Source organism: Lactuca serriola, chromosome 3, assembly GCF_051521515.1.
Source record: "Lactuca serriola cultivar US96UC23 chromosome 3, Lser_US96UC23_V15, whole genome shotgun sequence".
NCBI lineage: Eukaryota > Viridiplantae > Streptophyta > Magnoliopsida > Asterales > Asteraceae > Lactuca > Lactuca serriola.
In genome coordinates, this window is record NC_136410.1 from 63,581,398 (window position 1) to 63,603,724 (window position 22,327).

At 35.0% G+C, this 22,327-nt stretch overlaps 1 protein-coding gene across 1 annotated transcript; it reads left to right on the top strand.

The window, feature by feature from the left end:
- The first annotated feature begins 16,017 nt into the window (after positions 1-16,017).
- Positions 16,018-17,692, top strand: LOC145092466 (aquaporin PIP2-7). The gene is made up of 4 exons (XM_079030404.1): positions 16,018-16,436; positions 16,525-16,820; positions 16,929-17,069; positions 17,371-17,692. Exons 1-4 carry the CDS (start codon positions 16,154-16,156, stop codon positions 17,488-17,490), a joined length of 840 nt encoding a protein of 279 aa, XP_078886530.1. The 5' UTR covers positions 16,018-16,153; the 3' UTR covers positions 17,491-17,692.
- Positions 17,693-22,327: the final 4,635 nt, after the last annotated feature.

The window sequence follows — 22,327 nt, forward strand, 5'->3', positions numbered from 1 at the left end:
AATTTTTAACGGACTATAACTTTCTAAATGATCAAATTCTTATTTCTCCTGTCTCATTGTTGTGTATTATCTCACACACACAATATTACTAATTCCGGAAGTATATATATATATATATATATATATATATATATATATATATACCCAAATTCAACCAAAAACATACCCATTGAATGAATTGTACAAATCAATCCATAGATTATAAACATAATACATAGGAAAAAGCTTTTGCTTCAATTTTCACCCAAAGAAAACACAAAATACATGAAAGCTATCAAAAATCAAACCAATTATATAAAAATGACAACCAAAAACCATAAGTTTACTTCCACATATCAACACATCCAATCTTGAACACAAAGTAAACACTTTTCTTTTATACAAAACTATACACAAATATAATTTTACAAAGGGGAAATGACACATATAGCCTAAAAACTTTTTAGGGTTTACCTTTTTAGTCACTAAATTTTTTTTATGGCTTTATGAGGGAACTAAGTTGTGGGTAACCTATTTTTTTAGACTATTTACTTGTTTTAGCCAGTTTGAATAATAGATATATCACACTTAGGCCCCACCGATATCTCTATCTATCTATCTATCTCTCTCTCTCTTAAAACTTTTGAGTTATGATTATCGTTTACTTTGACATAACTTAATTTTCAGTTCGATTCATGTGCATTTTCTCCAAAAGTTTGTAATCATATTGTACAACATAACCCTTTGAGCATTTCTCACAAACCCACAACTTATTGTTGTTGTGTTTCCTCCGAAAGTGCTTTTTCATCCCGACGAGATCTCCAAGCATGTGGTAGGGGTCATGGTGTAAACAGATGGGTTCAAGGCACACAAAAACCCTTTTCTTCACCTCCGGTGAATCTTTTTTCAACAACTTCCATGGAACCTTGTGACGCCTCCGGTGCATCTGAACATTCTGATCTCACTGTAGCAGCAGCGGGGTGTTTGGTTGGCGTTTGTTTGACAAAACAGATGGACGAGTGTGGTTGGAGTGGTGTTTTGCGTCGGCAGTAGGTGGCAGCCCCCACTGTTGGGTCTTCTTGCTTCGGTCAATAGAAAAGAGGGGAGGAACGGAGGCGATGGTTGGTTGTCAGAATTCCTTAGCAACATCACGATGGTGGTTGTGGGTGGTCCTTGGTGGCTGCTAGTCACGGTCCAAGGGGAAGGGTGGAGGATGGTGATCGATTGTTGAAACATGAAAGGGAAGGAGGGACCTGGTGGTGGTTCTAGCCTGTAATAGTGGGAGATTGTATGGTGGGTTTATGGTGTGATTTGATGATTATTGTTGGTGGTTCACGGTGGTTTAGTGGTGGTGGAGAGGTGGTACTAATGGTGGTATTTCAGGAATAAGGCTGTGAGGATTTAGAGGGATATGTCATCTTATGTAAGTCAATACAATATCACATGAAAATGGTGGTGGGCGTGGTTAGTCCAAGGAAGATGCAGATAAGGATTTTAACAAGTTTCATCCATTTGTGTATAACACTTCTGGTCAAGTGACAAAAGCAACTTACTGCATAGGCTTGTTGGAGAAGTTTGACTTTCAGATCCAAATTAAAGTATATGAGAGAGAGAGAGAGATAGAGAGTTATGGGCCCTTCGTATTATTGTTAATTATTAAAATGTAAAAATACGTGAGTTGTCATAAGGGATAATCGGGTTACCCCTTCGTTTTCTCAATAATGACGTTTTAGACTCGACACAACCAACTTTGTTCCCTTAAAAGACACAAAAATAACATTAGGGACTGAATAAGCCAACCCTAAAAAGTTGGTGGGTTATATGTGTCATTTTCCCTTTTACAAACAATGTGTTTCTTCTCAAATTAAAGTTGTCAGGAACACCTCTCCTCCCATTATTTGAGCCTGCCAAAACAACCCCCTGAATACCATTGTTGTTGTTATCCTTCTTCTTCATTCTCATCGAATTCACAAAAAGAGGTTGTTACCTCTTCTACACCACCATTCTTCATCTTCTTCCTGTCAATTTCAAGCAACAAAACACCAACTTAAATCTAATGATTAAACATATTGATCACTATCAAACGATCTAATCAAACACACCATCAATTTATATAAAAAACAATCAAACCCAAAACCCACCAAGACTCCATTGATTTTCAGTCAAAACAAAAGAAAGAAAAAGAAAAGAAAAAGAACATGGGAGGCTGTCGGAGCAGACCCCCTCCCTCCCCTAATCCTTTTACCTGTAACCGCCAGAGTCCGACACCTTCTTCCTCCTTCTAACCATTTGTTAGGATTAAAACTGAGATGACAAATGCGGAATATCAAGAACAATCAAGAATCAATCACCATCATATGTAAGTAATCTAATAAAGGTTGTTGTGTATATTGATTATGACATGAACGTACAAAGAAAAACCCTAATCAAGAAAAAGCTTACCTCAAAATCTAACCTAATGATTATTTATAGGGAACATAAAATATATGCCATAAATATAAAACTAATGCCTTAATATAAAACCAATGCCTTAGAAGAGCTCGATTAAGAACTTCTATTGTAAAGGCACCGTAGGGAATCATAAAATGATTAACCCTAAAAAGGCTTCCCTAAATAACCAAATATGTCAAATCAGTTTCAATATCTCAAATACTCAACAATCTCCCCCTAGATGTTGAAACCGATGAAGATCACAATTTCCGATATTCTTGGCATTTCTCCCCCTAAATTGTGAGACTCATCGGCACATGGGGTCTTCAAAGCGAGAGAAATAAAAATAATCTTCCAAATATGAACTCCCTCTTGAATAATCATCACTCCCCTTGAATCTTCAACAAATACCATTGAGAGAATCCGAAAAGTTAAGAAGAATCACCAACAATCTTCAAAAACCCGTCGGATTAGATGAAACAAATCCCTTTGGATTATCCTTAATTCTCAAAAATTTAAAATCGAAAAAATAAAAAAAATTAATTTTGTATTTTTTGATTTTAAATATTGGAAAAAAGGAATGGAGTAAGAAGCAATTATTTTAGCAGGGTTTAAAAAGAATAAGACCAAAGAAAAGGATTAGAAATGAATTTTTTTTGGTAAGAAGGGGTAAAAATGGTAAAAACCCACTTAATTTGAAAAGAATTTTGAGAGCTGGGGTAGAAACTGTTAAGATCGGAAAGAATAGGGACCAACTTTGTAAAAACAACCATCTTTTTTGTCTGAGCCGATGAACACACGTGTTGACTTTACAAAGTCAAAACCGAATCGGTTTTTGATTCCAAGAAACTGTGAATCTGATTATCAAACTCTGAATGCCATAGAGGTCCTGATTTGTAATCTTTAGTGTATTCTTATTGCGATATTACTGTTCCTACATGAGCACCTCAACTTCGACCGAGATTATTAGATACGAACTCATCTGATTATGAGTTCTCCGATTTTGAGTTGGATAATGAGATTTATGAGTTCTTGACATTCAATTCCAATTTCCAAATAAGATGCAAGTCTAGAACTCCGATTCCAATTTCATGAAAATCTTCGATTTTTGCTTCTAAATGATTTTAGTTTCGCTTTTGTTAGGATTGTTCACATCCAAGAAAATAGGTAACAACACCCAAAATTTCAATTTCATGCATCCGATTTCAGTGTTCAATCCAAGTACGAAACGATTATAGATTCTAAAACTTGTTAACTGTAAATGTGAATGGAGCCTAGAACATGAACCTATAATTGTGACTTTCGCATGTTGACTCTCGCATCATTACTTTCGTATACGAATCTAAAAGGTTGTAGTTGCGAATCACTCCGATTGCGAATCAAGGACGACGAATGCCTCCGCACGTTCGTAGATGAACAATAGATTTGAGTTCGTTGCTTCATATTCTGATTGAGACATTCGCATCTTGACTGGTCTTCACCTCCGTTTCAAGAAACGAGCATAAGATGTTCACCAAAACCTCCGAAAACAACCTTCGCATTTTGAATTGACAAGATATGCCCTTAACCGCGAAACTAAACAATTTTTGTCAATAACTCCGAATCTAACCCCCAATATTTGCATAAATGCGAATCCGACCCTCCTGATTACAGTGAACTGACAACTTGTACCCCTTTTGCTAAAATGTGTCAGATGACAGCCTTCTTTTTGCAGAAAATGTCACTTTTCACCCACTTTTTCAACTTTTTACCTTTTTGTCATTTGCAACAATTAAAAAATCAATAAAATTGATTTCTTCAACACAATTTCATATATTTAACTAAATCTTCACAAGATTTTGTCCCTTTTCTGTTTTTTATTTTTATTTTTTTGATAAAGGACAAAACTTTTTATGGGACTTTTGGTACCCATTTAAGATTCAACATTGACGTATGTTTCTTGCACACCCATTTATTTGAAGAAAATCTATCATCTTTTGAACATAATACCTGCTTTTTGGTTCGAAAACAAAAATTTCTAAAATATTCATTGAACCAACCAAATACTTTTTTCTCTTTTCTCCAACTTTTACCATATTTCCCCTGAGGAAAAATGTGAATGGTATTTCCTTTGAACATTCTTGACTTCAGCTTTCTGAACCTTTTCACATACATTAGATACTTGTACCTTGGGTATCCAAACCTTCTTCATTTTACTCTTGTTCTTCTTCTTGTTGTTGTTCTTCTTCTTCTTCTTCCTTTTCTTATTTCTAGGCTTCAGAAACAAATTTCGGATCTGAACAACCTTTTCATCTTTTTGAATCTGAACATTTGAAAACTTTTGAACACAATCCTTAGGAGTTTGATAAATTTGAACATCTTGAATTATTGGCTTTATGTAAGGAACCAATCCTTCAAGAACATTATTTAAACACAAAAGATCATCTGTTGTTGTTCCAATAGAACAAAACACCTTCACTTTCACGATTTCTGAATTTTTGCATTTAGATTCGTCTTCAGAACTACTAGATTCAGATTGTGAAATTTCTGAAAAATTTGAAACACTTGACTCCCCCTCAACAAGAACATCTGGAGTTTGTTTTTCTTCAGAAACTTGAAGAACATCATGAACTTCTTCCTTTTCTTTTCTTTCTTTCTCTAACTTCTGTTGTTTATTTTCCCAAACTAAATGTCCATAGATAATACAGAATTGATCTACTATGCTCTCATTCTTTTGTAATTCGCGTTCATTAACACATGAGTATTCAGTTATTTTTTCATCAACAAAAAAAATTATATAACTCAGTAACATCTCTTAACGTAAAATCACCAAGAACATGAAAAAAGTCACTTTGTCTACCCCATAGATTGGTTTAGTAACCTTTAATCCAAGTTCTAAAATGGAGTTACAAAATAAAAGATCCATTTGATCTTCAACAAGTGAAAGAACTTGAAGAGAGAGAAAGTAGATATGTTAAGAATTCTAGAGAGAAAAAACGGATCTGAGATGGTTTCTAGAGAGAGAAAATAGATCTGAGATGATTTTTAAAGAGATAAAGTAGAACTGAACAACAAAATTCGAATAAACACGGAAATTTTCTTCTAATTCTCTTAAATAACACAATTCAAGAACAAATCAGATGAAATAATGAGTAGAAGATCAACAGATATGAACAAGATTTTGCAATAAAACGAAGTATTAGACTTTTTCTTTTCAGAAAACTTACAAAACTTGAAGAACAAGGTGAGATTCATGATAAAATATTGCCATAAACAATATCGATTCTTGCAATAATCATTGAGATCTACAAGAAGCTGCTTTGATACCACTTGTTAGGATTAAAACCGAGATGACGAATGCGGAATATCAAGTACAATCAAGAATCAATCACCATCATATGCAAGTAATCTGATAAAGGTTTTTGTGTATATTGATTATGATATGAACGTACAGAGAAAAACCCTAATTTGGAAAAAGGTTACCTCAAAATCTAACCTAATGATTATTTATAGGGAACATAAAATATATGCCATAAATATAAAACCAATTCCCTAATATAAAACCAACGTCTTAGAAGAGCTCGATTAAAAACTTCTACTGTACAGGCACCGTAGGGAATCATAAAATGATTAACCCTAAAAAGGCTTCCCTAAATAACCAAATATGTCAAATCAGTTTCAATATCTCAAATACTCAACACCATTCAAGCACCAGGGGTGCATATTTTCTCCCGATGATTCATTCCTTCTGTCGACATTGAACCACCAAACACCCCTTTTCGATTGTTGCGTTTTTTGTTGAATCAGGAAGGGAGGAACAACGAGGAGCTACCGAAATAGCCCCTCTCACCATCATTATCGGCGACGATGATCACAAAAAGCCGCCTCCTACTTTCCCTTTCGACCTGGTTGCTTCGCCATCGGACCTCCTTGCTACCGACGACGGGCAGAAACTCATAATGTAGTCGTCGGAGATTGGAGTTCCTCCTCCTCACGATGGATCGATCACCCACTAGTCGCCGCTTTGTGCATCTTTTCCCCTCCATTCGGTTGTTGCTTTCTTTCATTCTTTCATATGCCTGATCAAACAAAAAAATGGGATGCACATAAAAGCCCTATGTCATTTTAATTAGGAAATGACCAAAATACCCTCCCTATTAAACCATGTATTCAAAATCAGTCCCAACCCCAATAATTGAACCCATTTGTTTAAAACAACCCCCATTTGGTATTTTTTTTTTACCAAAAACAATCCTATTTATTTAATTAAATTACCAAACCGCCACTATAGTTTAGTGAAATTACAAAACAACCTTCATAGTGAAAAGTTTCTTATGAAATGGTCTGGAAGTATTGAAAAGTTCAAAAATTGTGGATTTACGGTTTCTCATGTCAAGCTTCTCAAAAATAAACGATTCCGAACATACTCGAACTCACGCTTCAAGGGTGAGTGTTACGGCCCTATTTTAACGCTTTGACATATTTCGGGCGGGGGGTTGTGCTATAATTTATTTGGTTTATGAAAAAACTTACAAATTTATACCTAGTTTATACTATGTTATTTTATTAAGTGACAACTCATATGCAAATAAACTAGTTATCACATATAAAGAAAAACTGTCATTTTATTGTATAAAGTTAGTGATAATTAATGTTTCCTTAATTTGTGTGTTTTTTGTATGTGGACAATAATTTTGGGACGGAGGGAGTATTACTTTACTCTTAAAATTCTAATTAGTAAGTTGTTTAGGAAGTACTTAAACTTGTTCGGTTCTACGGCTTATAAAACATCAGGACTTAGAAATCAATCTCATTTAATAGTGTTAATATACTTTTTTTTACTCTATTTAAGATAAAATTTTATACTTGTTTAATTAAAGCGTTTTGGACTACTTAATCTCTACAATGATTAACCATCTCCTAAACACCTCCTTATAGGCAACTTAAGTTCGAATTTTGGGAGTTTCAAACAAAAATGACTAGGAGTTTGAGTTGCGACGTAGATTTGAATGGGTCTACTTAGCTCATTGAATATAGTGATCTCTCTTCGAGCTGAGGGGTATCCTTATGCATGATTTGTGAGTGAAGATGAGGCCACGTCATTATTTAACTATTCCACAATCAATCCACTAGGTTGTGAAAATGGTGTTTACTAGTGGAGAGGTAGTGAAGAGGCAAAAAGAAGAGAGAGAAAGAGATAAAATGTGAAGGAAAGAAGAGAGAACTAATCAAATTCATCGTCTTCCTCCATCTTCGGTACTACGTCACAACTAAACCACTAGACTCAAGGGGGTGTTCACATGTGCAGGGACGAATCTTCTTAAGGGCAAGGAGGGGCTCCCCCCCCCCCCCCCCCCTTTCTGTTTTTTTAGAACTAATCCATAACTAAAAAAAATTCTCATTTAGACCTAAAACTATAAAAATTGACTATGGCCCCCTGTTCTCAAATTTTTATAAATAAGGCGTGTTCGGCACGGAGCGTTTGCGAGCTTCTAGCTTCTCGCGTTTGACAAAATGCTCCGTTTTGAACAAAAAGTTGTGTTTGGCACTACGAGCTTCTAGCATTTAGTTTAAACAAAACGCTCGAAATCCAAATGCTACTTCATGTAGCATTTGACAAATGCTACTTCATGTAGCGTTTAGTTTAAACAAAATGCTACAAGCTACCCGTTACCAGTTAATTTTGCTAAACACCCCCATATTATACTTATGCCCCCCCAATCAAAAGTTCAAGCTCCGTCCTTGCACGCGTAGGTTGGCTAGCCACATAGGACGTCCTACATCCTTTAATCCACCATACCGGACAACCTCATATCCTCACAAATCGGAGAAGTCTTTATAGATGGGGTCAAGAAAACCAGTTTTCTATGTAATTATTAGTTCACTATCCTTAAAAATTTTTTACTACTATCTTTTAATATAAAATGATTACATGACTAACATATTTACTTTTAATCTAGTCTTTAATGTCCCAAATCAAGATAATAACAACTTGTAAGTCTTGATACAATGTGGGACATAAAGTAAATACACAATATGGTCACACCAAACAAACATACAATCTTATAGGTATGTACCACTTATAGTATTGCAACATAAAGTAAATATACAATAATCTCAACAATCTATATAACATGCTCGGTTGTTACCCAAATATAAATTCCATCTATAAGGTATAATGGATTTTATGCAAACCTATTATTATTCACTAAGCATTGCCCCCTTACCGTTGCATAACGTCATTTCACTTGCACTTATAACCAGAACCCTCCTTAAGAAGATTTTAAATGCACGTCATATGAAATGTAAGTTGATTCTTAATGATTTAATTATTTTAGAATAAAATAAGCAAAACTAATATTCCACACTATGAAACTTTCAAATGAGTTGAAGCCTTGTATTAGTTTCATAAGGCAAGTCTCTCGATGCTTGTGACTTGCACTAATTAAACATCTTGTTTTGTGTTGATGATAATCATACATTCAAACTGGCCTTATTATATTGCCAAGAGTTCCATTTTAGTGTTTACAAGGTTAGTAAAATAAGTTGATGATTTTATGATTAATAATGGTAACATTATAAACTATTACAACATAGCATTATGCTCACAAGTTACACTAGCTATCTTAAAGCCTTGATGTAACGTTAGGAAGTCCCATGTAGATCGCTAATGAAGAATTTATCATCGCTCTATGCCATATCATTATGATGGATAGCAAACACAACTCTACACCTACTATTTGAACCCTTGTGTTCTTATGTTCCTTCTATTCAATATTTTATAATGCGAGATAACTTGATATTAACATAATTTGTTGGAATCCTAAGTCGACGAGGACTTGGAGACCAAGTAATCATAAAGATGGCAAGTTGGCCTTGAATCCTAATTGTAGTCTAATAGCAAGTCGGTTATTAGAAGTCTATAAATACAATTTCTTAGTCAAGTTTTAGGATTTAAGAGAAAACAAATGTACAGGTTTTTGAGTTATATTTCCTTATTTAATCAAAGAGTTATTTTGATTATATACACTTGTGCATCTTTAATTGGTATAAGAGCTAAGAACACGAGGCTATGAGATCAGATTTCTTACTTGTTGAACAAGGTAGTCAGCATGGCGGGAGAAAAAAGAGTTACAAGCGGTACTCCGGGGAGGGAGAAGGAGACCGAAACGACCTCTGTTACCTGTCCGATGCTCACACCCACCAATTACATGGTGTGGGCTATGAGGATGAAGGTTGTGCTCCACATTCACAAATCTTGGAGCATGATTGATCTAGGAACCATATAATAACCAAAGAGTAGGACTGCCTTGCGTTAGGTCTGCTCTATAAAGCTTTGTCGGAAAGTTCGATTATGCAGATTAGAGAAGTTGATTCTTCAAAAGCCTTGTGGGATGCAATCAAAGCTCGACACATTGAGGCTGATCGAGTGAAGGAGGCCCGACTCCAGACCCTAATGGCTGATTTCGATAGTCATAAAATGTAGGAGACTGAATCGATCTATGATTTTAGCGGGAAATTATCGGGAATCGCCTCAAAATCGGCTGCTTTAGGAGAAGTGATCGAAGAATTCAAATTGGCTAAAAAATTTCTAAAAGCTTTGCCCATAAATTTCATCAACATAGTTGCTTCTTTGGAACAAGTCTTGGATCTTAAATCGGTTGGATTTGAAGATGTTGTGGGAAGGCTTAAAGCTTATGAAGAAAGAATTAGGGAAGAGGGTGATGAAGGAGGAGAAGAACCGAAGGTTCTATGGTCATCGAGCAGTGGTGGCAGTGGTTCAGGTGGTGGCGGTGGCTTGTCTTGTGGAGCGAAGGAAAGATCGACAAAGAGAAAAGGGGCGTCGACTGGTAATCATAGGTCAAGAGGATTTAGTGGATTAGGAGGGTTTAATGGGTCTGACGAGTCAAGTGGGCCTAAATCATGTGATCGGGTATCACAAAGGGGTAAGCCCAATCACCACAAGTCCAATTTTGATTGAACTCAACCCAATTCCACCAATTGCAAAAATTATAATTGTTGTTCTGACAAAAATCAGAAAAAGTAAGGAAACAGACCGATCTGAGGTTATTTGTTTTCGGTGTGACAGACCTGGTCACTTTGCCTCTGAATGTCCGAGACGACTCCAAACATTACAAGAAGGTGATTTTTCGGAATGTGATGACAACGACGAGCCCATATTTTAAATACAGATCGGGGTTGAAGAATTCTCTAGAAGGACTTAGAGATTCAGGAGTGATTGGTGGAATCCTAAGTCGATGAGGACTTGGAGACCAAGTAATTGTAAAGATGGCAAGTTGGCCATGAATCCTAATTATAGTCTAATAGCAAGTCCGTTATTAGAAGTCTATAAATAAAATGTCTTAGTCGAGTTTTAGGATTTAAAAGAAAACAAATGTAAAGCTTTTTGAGTTATATTTCCTTATTTAATCAAAGAGTTATTTTGATTATATATACTTGTGCATCTTTATAATTAAGCATTTCTAATGTATAATTAACAATTTATGATCGAGGAGCAATATTATGAATTTAGATAATGTATAATTAACAATTTATTAACAGACATATACGTTATATAACAATTAACTTTTTAAAATGATCCTTTTTATCACTCATGTTTTATCCTAACTCTCAAACTTTATAGTTGTGTCCTAATGTTAAATAAGTGTAGTCAAATACAAGTGTAATATAAAGTTCGGGTGCACTTTTTCCAAATCTTAAAAGATATTCATATTTAAATTTAAATTTTAAGGATCAAAGTTTACAATTGTACTAGGAATGGCAACGGGGCGGGTTCGGGGCGGGGCGGCATATCCCATACCCGAACCCGATATTTATATTTGTCCCCGAACCCGATCCGAAACCCGACGGGTTTCTTATCGGGGCGCCCCGTCGGGGCTAAAAATATCCCCGAACCCGACCCGAAACCCGAAACCCGATATAGACCCGAAACCCGACCCGAAAATAGTGGCAGAAAAAATTAGGAAAACTACAATGAAACAATTGAGAAATTAAAACCTTACAAATGCTTAAAATACAAATAAGTTCTTAACATAAGTGAACCAAATAGAAATTACTAAAGTCTAATATCGTAACTAAATTCATCACAATAGTGAGAAATTGGGAATACGTGATGGGATTGAAGGTTAGAGTCTTCGGGTGGCTGAAATGGGTAAGAGGGATGAAATCTCATTATATATATATATATATATATATATATATATATATATATATATATAATTTTTCGGGTCGGGGCGGGTCGGGGCATGCATACCCCACTCCCTGACCCGAACCCGAACTAAAAACCCGATAATGACCCGAAACCCGACCCGAAACCCGATAAGAGTGACCCGACCCGCCCCAAAATCTTCGGGGTTCGAGTTTTCTTCTCGGGTTCGGGTTTTTTTTGCCATCCCTAAATTGTACAATAGGTCAATAGCAACCAACGGCTCCCAACTCCCATGTCCTAAGTCCTACTCCAACCACCTTCATGGACGTCCCTACCCCACATTTTTTTTAATAACTTTAGAGTTTGTTATTTTGTCACAATAAGCACTTAATGAGAATAAATGACCTATTTTTTTTGTATTAATTGAATTTACCATAAAGTTTCGGATTAGTCATTTTGGATTCCAAAAATATAAAATCTTGAATTTGCTTTTCAGATAATTACATACTTTTATACTTTTATATTTAACTCGACTTCAATATTGATAAGTTTTTAATGATTTGTTATATTTTAGTAAAAAATAAATAATCTTTTAAATTTTTTTGGATAATTTCTTTGGATTTCGGATGTGTCTTAAAAAACTCCATCTTTTTTCTAGATTTATCCCAAATGTCAACCCCTAGCTGCTTTTAAATATCACATAAAATTAGTTCAAAACAATATTAATTTAATCTAAAATGTAATTTTTCAGATATTATGATTATTTCGGTAAATCATAAAAATTATATCATCTATATTAATTCTAGAAAAGATATGCATTATCCCATTATTTTATGTATTAACCACTAAATAATTTGCGGCATGTTCATTTGACTTCATTAACAATACTAAAAAAATTATATCCTTTACACTTTGATGCTCAAGAATCATATGATCGTTTCATGACTATCCCATTAAATAATGTATTAACTACTAAACAATTTGCAACATAGTTAGCATGTTCATTTGACTTCGTAAATTTGAATATCGGGGCAAATGTACAATGTTTAAGAACTTCATTACGACAAACTAAAATGAGGCATTCAAAATTTTAATAACTATTTAAAGGATTTTACAATTTAATTAACAAATAAATTTTCATTTATTAATTCTTTAAGCTCTTTAAATTTAGCTGTTAGAGGATAAGAGGAATAATGTAAGAAGTTGGTAATGGATGCCACAGACTCACCAAGGGCCCAAAGACTCACATGTGACAGTGTGACAGCCAATTCCGAAATTTGGAGGGTCCAATATTGATATAAGACAAAAGTTGAAGGATGTAGTGACAACATCATTAATAAAACAAAGCCAACGACACCAGTTTTAGCTGTTAAAACTTAAAATTCTAAACAACCGAAAAATACAAAGAAAAAAGATAAGTCGGGCCATTACCATGCAATTAGCCGTTGTACATAAAGTGTGGTGTATGATAGGCTGTCATAGAAAGCCCACAGGGGATTATGGCCCCACCCCAAAGAAACATTGATTACTTTCTCACATGGTCTTTGCTGTACCCGTGGGCCCACTTTTCCACTACTCACCCAAACTCTTTGTTATTTGAATGTTTGCAAAAAGATTCATATAGTTCCATGAATTTTAAGTTTACCCCTTTAATAATGAAAAAATGTACAAATATAACACAAAGCATGTAGAACTTAAACAAGTTAGGTTTTGACTTTTGAGTCATGAGATGTCTTTATCTAGAATAGGTAGCAAGTTTTTGTGGGTTTAACGTATTTATAATGAGTTAAAATAAATTAAGTTTTAGGCTAGGCGTTATATTTTTCATTTATCTTTCATCAATTTTGTAATAGTTTAGGCTATGTCACTCATATCGTCCATTTTTCATTCAATATTTCATATTTCAAACCATATTATACCTACAATTATTATCTTATGAGCAATGTAAAAATATTTAATGCATCATGTACAAGACTCTAATGTATCATACGCAAAGAGAAAACATAAAATGGGGAAAAAAAAGAGAGTTTGAGGATTAGTCCACGGTGGTAGAGTTCGTTATATTGTTTCCGTTGGTGTCTCGTGTCCATATCAGATGTCTACACCCTTTCGAGGGAGGTATAACACATAGCTTTATGTACATCAAATTGATAAGGTCAAAGTAAAGTTTACGTATCACTCGTTACTATGACTATGTTTGGCACATCGAAATTAGCTTATAAGCTAACTTATTTTTTAAGTTGTTATGTTTGACAAACTAAAAGTTAGTTTTTTAAAAAACTATTCATACTAACGTTTCAACGAGCTTAGTGAACTTTTTTAAAAATTCTTTCAAATATTCCATTTATTAATTATTAAAAACAAACACAATCTTCTACATCCATTTCTATGTCATTTTATATATATTTCAGGTAGCTTATCAGTTGTTTAACGAACGTTATTTTTTATCAGTTAGTAACTAATTTTTCAGTTAGTTTATCAAATATAGTTCATATCTTTTATTTGTTTCATTTGAATTTTTATCATATATATATATATATATATATATATATATATATATATATATTACCAATTATAAATAAATATCTTTTTTAACAAAATAGTTTTAGGTATTATAAACATTTAAATCCATTTTAGTAACTTTTATCTTCTTAATTGGATTTTTTTTAGATATTTAGCTTTGCTTATTTGAAATGCTTCTCGATTTACTACGGTGTAACACTGATAATAAGATATTTTATGTATTTGGTTAGAAAAATATTGCAACTTATTACTACTTGTCGAGTTAACTATAGTTTTTAAAAACTACACCTTATTTATCGATGTAAATAACAAGTTTAAGATTAGCTACTTTGTATAAATATAATTTAGAGGTAATTAAGAAACTAGACAAAATACTTAATTACTTAGTTTTTAGCCAAAATTTAAGATCTATCCCAAACTAGCCTTTAAAATCGTAGCTCATTCAGTTGGTCTACGGTCAACGCTCGGTTGACTATTCTTTGGGGGCAATGAGCTATTATTTTGTGGGTCGTCTACTCTTTCAGGGTTCGTTGATCCATAATATATAAAGTTTTAATTTTTAAGTTTTGCATTTCTTGTGTGTGTTTGAAGTTTGAAATTCTCTCTCAATGGACCTTTCAAAGATCAACTAGATGTGTCTCCGAATCTTGAACTTTTTTTTTTGTTTTTCTTGTTTAGTAGGAGATTTAAAAGATGCATTTTTTTGGAAACAATGAAAAATAAAATAAAATAAAACTATAGGTTCGTAAGAAACCTACGATGTAATATAAATACACCATAGGTTTCTTATGTACCTATGGTTTTCCTTTTTTTTTTTTTTTGTTTATAGCTTGTATAGAATGTCATATAAATGCAATGTTGTTATTTTTCTTTTACAAATAGTAGTTAAATACTAAAAAAAATCCTAGTTTTTTGGACAAAATGATAGACCATTTTAAGATCTACGGTTTAAGAAACAGGAGACCATTCAGAGGAACCGCAGACCATAAAATGGTTTACGGTTTGGTATTGAATTATGAAAAAGTATATATATGTAGTTAGAATATTGTTTTCATACGGCGGGAGTCATTGGTTCAAATTCAATAGTAGGTAAAACTTATTAGATACATTGTTCATGGTCTCTAATAAGTTTTTATACCCATTTTCTTATAATGATATTGATTTTTTTTTTTATCTTTTCCATTTCTTTTTCGTTGCATGAAAATATGATTTTGGTTGATTGTGTTTACTCGATAGAATCAAGTCAAACAAAACATCCAAATATAAGGTGTATAAGTGTATAAATCGATGATTATTCGGACGCATTTACTGGTTATGAAATTGCATTGATAGTCTCTACCTGTGTCCTAGCCCGTTCAAACCGTAGACCATAAAATGGTCTACAGTTTCGTATTGATTTATGAAAAAAAAATATATCATTGAGTATTAGAGCCGAAAAGTAGACCATTTCAATAACTTACGATTTTGATGACTAATTTGGGCTAAGTCTTAAATTAGCTAATAATAAAAAAGGTCATTAGAAAATTTGACTAGATTAGTAATTGACTCTGTAATTTTATCCAGTTTATTATATTTTAGGATTAATAAACTAATCCAAATCCTCTTTTTAAGATTTTGTTTTAAAATCTAAAAAACCAAATAAAAACTCTTAAAAAGACATAAATTTTAAACGAGCAAATCCTAAAGACCCCGATTAAACAAATCATAAAACTACTTTTTTTGTGGTTGTTCTAAAGGGCTAACATGCCAATAAGACTTTTACAAGGTTCCATTTGCATATGAATATAGATTATTTTGGGCTTCTTCACAAATCACAGAAATCACCTGGAGTATCCTGCAAATAATCTACAAACTTCACGAATTTTGAAAAATTCCCATAACACCCCCCTTTCGACTTATCCAGAACTCAATCATTTCCCTTATAAAGACACACACCCACCACCTTTCCGAAACACCAAAAACCTCCATAACCAAAACCTCAACTCACTGAGTTATAGAGAGAGAAACAACAGAGGTTGTTTAGAGAGAGAGAGAGAGAGAGAGAGAGAGAGAGAGAGAGAGAGAGCTAGAAGCATGTCGAAAGAAGTGAATGAAGCCGGAGAAACGGCAAGGAGGGATTATGTTGACCCACCTCCAGCACCTCTCCTTGACATGGGGGAACTGAAGCTCTGGTCATTTTACAGAGCCTTAATCGCCGAGTTTGTCGCCACCCTCCTCTTCCTGTACGTCACCGTCGCCACCGTCATCGGCTACAAGAAAGAAACCGACCCATGCGGCGGCGTTGGCCTCCTCGGAATCGCTTGGGCATTCGGCGGCATGATATTCATCCTTGTTTACTGCACCGCCGGTATCTCTGGTAAGCTCCCCTTCTCCCTTTTCCACAACTCAAACACCATACCGGAAAACCCAAATATGAAATTACAATAACACCCTTTGATGTATAGGTGGACACATAAACCCTGCGGTCACATTCGGGCTATTCTTGGCAAGAAAGGTGTCGTTAATAAGGGCAATAGCGTACATGATTGCACAGAGTTTAGGTGCAATCTGTGGTGTGGGTTTGGTGAAGCTGTTCATGAAATCGTACTACAACTCGTTAGGTGGTGGTGCAAACTCAATTGCACCAGGGTACAACAAGGGTACTGCACTTGGTGCTGAGATTATTGGCACCTTCGTTCTTGTCTACACCGTTTTCTCTGCTACTGACCCTAAAAGGAGTGCGCGTGACTCTCACGTTCCGGTATGTATTCCGTTTTCCATCATGTTCATTTAGTTACCATATCCATAGACTTGTTTGTACATTGTGTTTTAAGAGGTGTACTTCGTGTTGGGATTTGGGAAATTGCAGGTTTTGGCGCCACTACCAATTGGGTTTGCGGTGTTCATGGTGCATTTGGCCACCATTCCCATTACTGGAACTGGTATCAACCCTGCTAGAAGCTTGGGTGCTGCTGTCATTTACAACAATGAAAAAGTCTGGGATGACCAAGTAAGTTTTCTCTCTCACATACACACACTTTTCGCCATCTTTTACTCTTTTAGAAACAAAAGCTGATATAGAAGACAAGGTAAACGTACAATTATTATTGGAGACTGTAGAAAGGCATTATAACAGGCATCTTTAATGATGGTTCTAGTAAAAAGTAAAAAGTTTGAATAATCCAACCTATCTGAATGTACAAGTTGTGAGGAATGGTGTACAACTCACTAGTGAATAAGAAAGAAGTCTTGTATATTGTGTAAAGAAAGTGTTTGTACGCTGTGTAATGAAAGTTGTACTTTTTTTGCAGTGGATCTTTTGGGTGGGACCATTCATTGGAGCATTGGCTGCAGCTGCATACCATCAGTATATATTGAGGGCTGCAGCCATCAAGGCTTTAGGTTCGTTCAGGAGCAATGCTACAAACTAGAAGTGAGGGGAAGGGCACATGTGTAATTGCACCTGAGCGATTTCTTCATTTTTCAACTTTAATTTATGATTGCTATGTTGTGTATTAATGAATGGATATGAGGAATGTTTGATTTTTTTTTTCTTATTTAATTTCTTTTTAATATTTTAGATTTGGCTGTGTATTTATTTGGTCTTGAATAGTTAAAGTGGTGGTGTTGTTACTTTGTTTCTTATTCTCACTTATTTCTCTTTGTCCTTATTATCTTGTAAAAAAATATTATTGTTTCTCCAACATTTTCGTCCCAAAAGAGAATATCCTTGGTTGATACAGAAAGACAGCCCAGCCCTAATAAGAAACCCAACCCATTCGGGTTTTTCACATTTATGCTCGAATTCTTGAGTAGTTTTAGATAAAAAATTTCACGTTTCTATTGGCTCGATTTCTTGATTCATTTTAGATAAAAACGTAAAAATGCTACCTATGCTATATGCAATATGCAATTTTTTTTTGAAGATTTAGTTAAAATCTTAACTCTTTTGGTTTTTTTAAGTTAGTTTCGTTTTTGTTTTTGTTTTGTGGGCTTTTTAAGTTTGTTTCGTTGTCTTTTTTTCTAAAAAGACTAAATTGTTTTTATGATAATTTTTTTTGTGTATTTAATTTAAGGTTTTATTAAATTCAACTCTCTCTCTCTTTCAAATAAAGAACTATTCACCCTTTTTTATCTTACGGTCTCCAAAAAAAACAATCAAACTAAAACAAAAAACGAAATCCATAACCCTGTCGATCAACAATAGGCATTTGATTTCTTTCTTGAAAATAATCGTTCCTAGCATAAATCTGGTTTCTTGAAGGTCTTATTTTCTCAATAAAAAAATTTCATTTTATTAAAGCTAAAACTCCGTTTTATAAAATATGTATTAAGAAAACCATGTGTTCCAATTTACATTTGTTAAAATCAAAGTAATATACTAACATAGAATCTATATTGCTGCTGATGAATGTGTATAGTCATGCCTTCGCTTTCACACGATAACTGATAGAACCTCAAAACATAAATAACTGGGCAATCACAAAGCTTAGTGAGTTCCCCCAAAATACTTCATACAACAAACATACTAGCATACATATCGGGTCCACAATCATCGGATTGGATTACCCCGGATATGTTGGTCTGTCGTCTCAACCCAACCGCTCTTTCCGAGACTCCGTGACTACGATATTCAGCCAGCTCGCACCTAGTATCTTGGCCTACAACACACAACAGGATCACCTCAACCTCATCCGCTACCATATGTCGACATATAACAATCAAAGATCAAGTAGGCACATAATACAGGCAATTATCAATCATACAACTCATGACCGCCTACTAGATTCCTTACAGCACATTGCTTCGCTACCAGCCAATTTCCATGAAATGCGTAACCATAAGTACCCAGAGAGGTGAGATAGCTATCCGAACAGATGATCCTACTTTAGAGCCACAATCAAATAAGGAACATGCAAGAAAGCCTAGATCAAGAGTTCTTAGGCTATCCTACATGACTACATACAACCCCTAGGGCACTCCACTAGACAATAACCAACCTACTGGTACTCTAACTAACATACCACTACTGTTGCATCCTATCATATATATATATATATATATATATATATATATATATATATATATATATATATATATATATACACACACACACACACACGTGCACACAAATCTAGCAGATCATGTAAGGGGTTCCCTCTAGGTTAGCAAGTTCGAGAACTAAATCGTCCGCATCGCTCCATTTAATGTAATTTGCAACTAGCCGATCAACGGCCTATTGCACGTCTATCGTAAACTTAGGATTAGGTTTGTGCTCGCAGCTCAAAAGGCTCTCAAATTGCATAGGAACGCCGAAAGAGGACGCGTCTACAAAGAAAAACTCGGTCTTCCATTTCTTAATATAGGTGGGAAGGTCATCACATATCTCGATTGTGTTAGAACACATAGAAAAGGATACCCAGTCCCCTCTTGCCATAGTTACATAAAAGTGACAAAACATAGTTGGAGACGGATCCATGTTTAAGGCTCTATTCAAAGAAGCACATGATATTTTTGAAACCATTGGGAGTAATTTGGGCAATATGAAATTTGTAATATCTAAGAACTTAGTTGAGAAACTCGAATGCAGGTAATCGTATCCCAGACCTAAACAGTATAGTATAAACTCTGATGAAGCCTTCGGGAGAAGCGTTGATGGTTTGATCCTTCGAAGGAAGAAGGGGTTGGAATTGGGGATCGTTGCGGAAAGACTTGACGATCACATCAAGTGACCCTTAAGTCAGAGTAGAGAAAGCAATGTAAATGGGGTGATTATCTTTCACCATTATGAAGAATGAAGAAAAAGATCAAAAGAACAGGAGGAATTAGCAGAGAAAGTAGAAAGAGGTTAGGATGGAATAAACATTTTGAAGAAGAATGACACAATCATTCCTGTTAAATATGGAATAATGGGTGGTTTTGAGGTAACGGTAACGAATAGGCAATCGTGGGTCATAGGAAAGCAGAACGGTTAAAACGTGACGTCTGACTTGACAGTCGAATTTATCAATTTAGATGATGATTTTGATTATAGTAAGTGTTTTGGTCAAAAATCAACTAAGTGGAATCTAACCAAATTGTATGAGAGGTTGTGATGTTCGTGATAAATCAAATAAGAAATGATAATCAAAGTGACACAGTTGAGTTACAAGGAAAGCCCGTGATCCCTGATAGGATCTCCAATATAAAACCTTGGGAGGTGATAATGATCACTTGCCTTGATGATATTATTGATATCAAATGTTGAATATAGAAATGAATGTGTAAATTAAAGTACATGTATAGTGGAGGAGCTCTGTGTTTCCGTATTGTGGTAATTACATGTGCTATTTATAGTCTAATGCTAATAGCAAGAAGTTCGATAATTCCTAGATCCTCCAAAATCAGCATATGAACGTTATTTGACTTGGTATTTTGGGTCTTTTTCCTAGTTGAGATGACTCTCCATTGAGAATGGGTCTTTTTTTGACTCGTTCTACACATGTGAGATAAATAAAGAAAATATAGTAATTACAAATGTTAGAAATATTAGTGGTAATAGTCAGGATCTCAGGATATATTTAAGGATCTTGAGGCTTCAAGAATATTTGAGGATCCTGAATATGAGTCAAGGATCCTACCCCTAACAATTGACCCCAAATTATACATGTGAAATATCGGGGTTAGTTGTCAATATTAAATGTATAATTTCAAAATAATAAACGAAAGAGATAAAAGATTTTGAATTTTAAACCCTAATCGGATAGGGTTTATCTGCCCAAGGTCAATCATCATGTGGTTAAATCGTACCCTCTCTCTTACGCCATTGGGTTAAATACAGTAATCCTCTTAACTCTTTTTACCTTCCCCGATACGTCTACAACTATCTTCTCAGGTAATTTCTTCTTCTTATTCTTCCTTTTGTACTTTTCCTTTCTCCGATCACGGGCAAGAAGATGGTCCCTTCTCGTGCTACCATTACCGCTTCTCCAGAGAATGAATTTATCGATTAGGGGCTTCTGGCCCAAGCCGAGGTTTGTTCCTTCAATAACGACGACATGTAGTCCCTTAAGTCCAATGAAGCCTTCCTCTCTGATGTGATCGTCAGGTCCTTTGACCCTTCCATGTAGTCTGATTTCGTTTCTCCTTCTTGGGTATGCTTTCCTAAATATCCCTTTTCTCTGGTCCTCAAATATCCTTATTCAGGTATTATTTCTGATTTCTTCCAAGCCACCAAGCTTTCTTACGTCCAAGCAATGCCCATTATTTGGAAAATTTTGTATTGGATTGAGCGAGTGAATTGTTCCCACAATCTAGACATTGGCATCATTGAGTTAGCTTCCATTTATGATCTCTCTACTTTTAGGAGTTCTCGTTTTCTGTTTAGGGTTAAGACCAAAAAATCTCCTATTGTCTTTAAAACCAAACACAATGATGGAAAGGTTAGGATCTTATTTATTGATCTTGAGGATCTAAGGATTCACGTTTCTTATTTTGTTCATTTTGATGCAGGTTACAAGTTTGGTGAATCTTTTCCTACTGTTGAGGATACTAAAGACAAGGTGGGGCATTTTCTTACTTTACGTGCAGACATCATATCATTCAAACTCGAGTCTCCTAGTCTTCAATAGGGTTCTTCTACCACAGCTTTGATGGCCACTAGTAAGGATCCTTTTTGATGTTCTTATCTATTTTATCATAAGGATCCTGAACTTATATGGATCCTTCTTAATATGTAGGATCCAAAACACTCGCCTTAGTGCCCACTTTGTCTTTTCTGAACTTGAAGATGACATTTCTAGTGGTTTGCTCATGGTAAAAAAGGAAAAGATCCCTCCTTTGCTTGCTCCCAAGAAGACTCGGATCGACCTCGCTGTGAAGAACCCGACATCTCACATGAGAAAACCATCTGATGCTTAGGATCTTAAGAATGTCGGGACAGAGGAAGCGTTAAAGAAGCTGATATCCTTATCCCAATCTGTGAGCATTCTTGTGTTCTTTTTCTTATAGTTTTATTTATTGTGGTTCCTCTTAGGTTTTTTATCACGTCTCTCACTCTAGTGAGGATCTTAAATCCAAACTCACTCAAACATATCATGATTTGAAGGAGAAGGAAGGAGTCAATAAGGAGCTTCAACAAAGAGTGGAGAAGTGGTCCAGGGAGAAAGCTGAAAAGGAAAAAGGAACATGTGGCTGAGATGGACGACGTGATTGCTGAAGTAAGGATGAGTGCAGATGTTGTTGTTTGGGAAGCAAAGATCAAACTTGCAGAGGATCCCGAAAACGCGG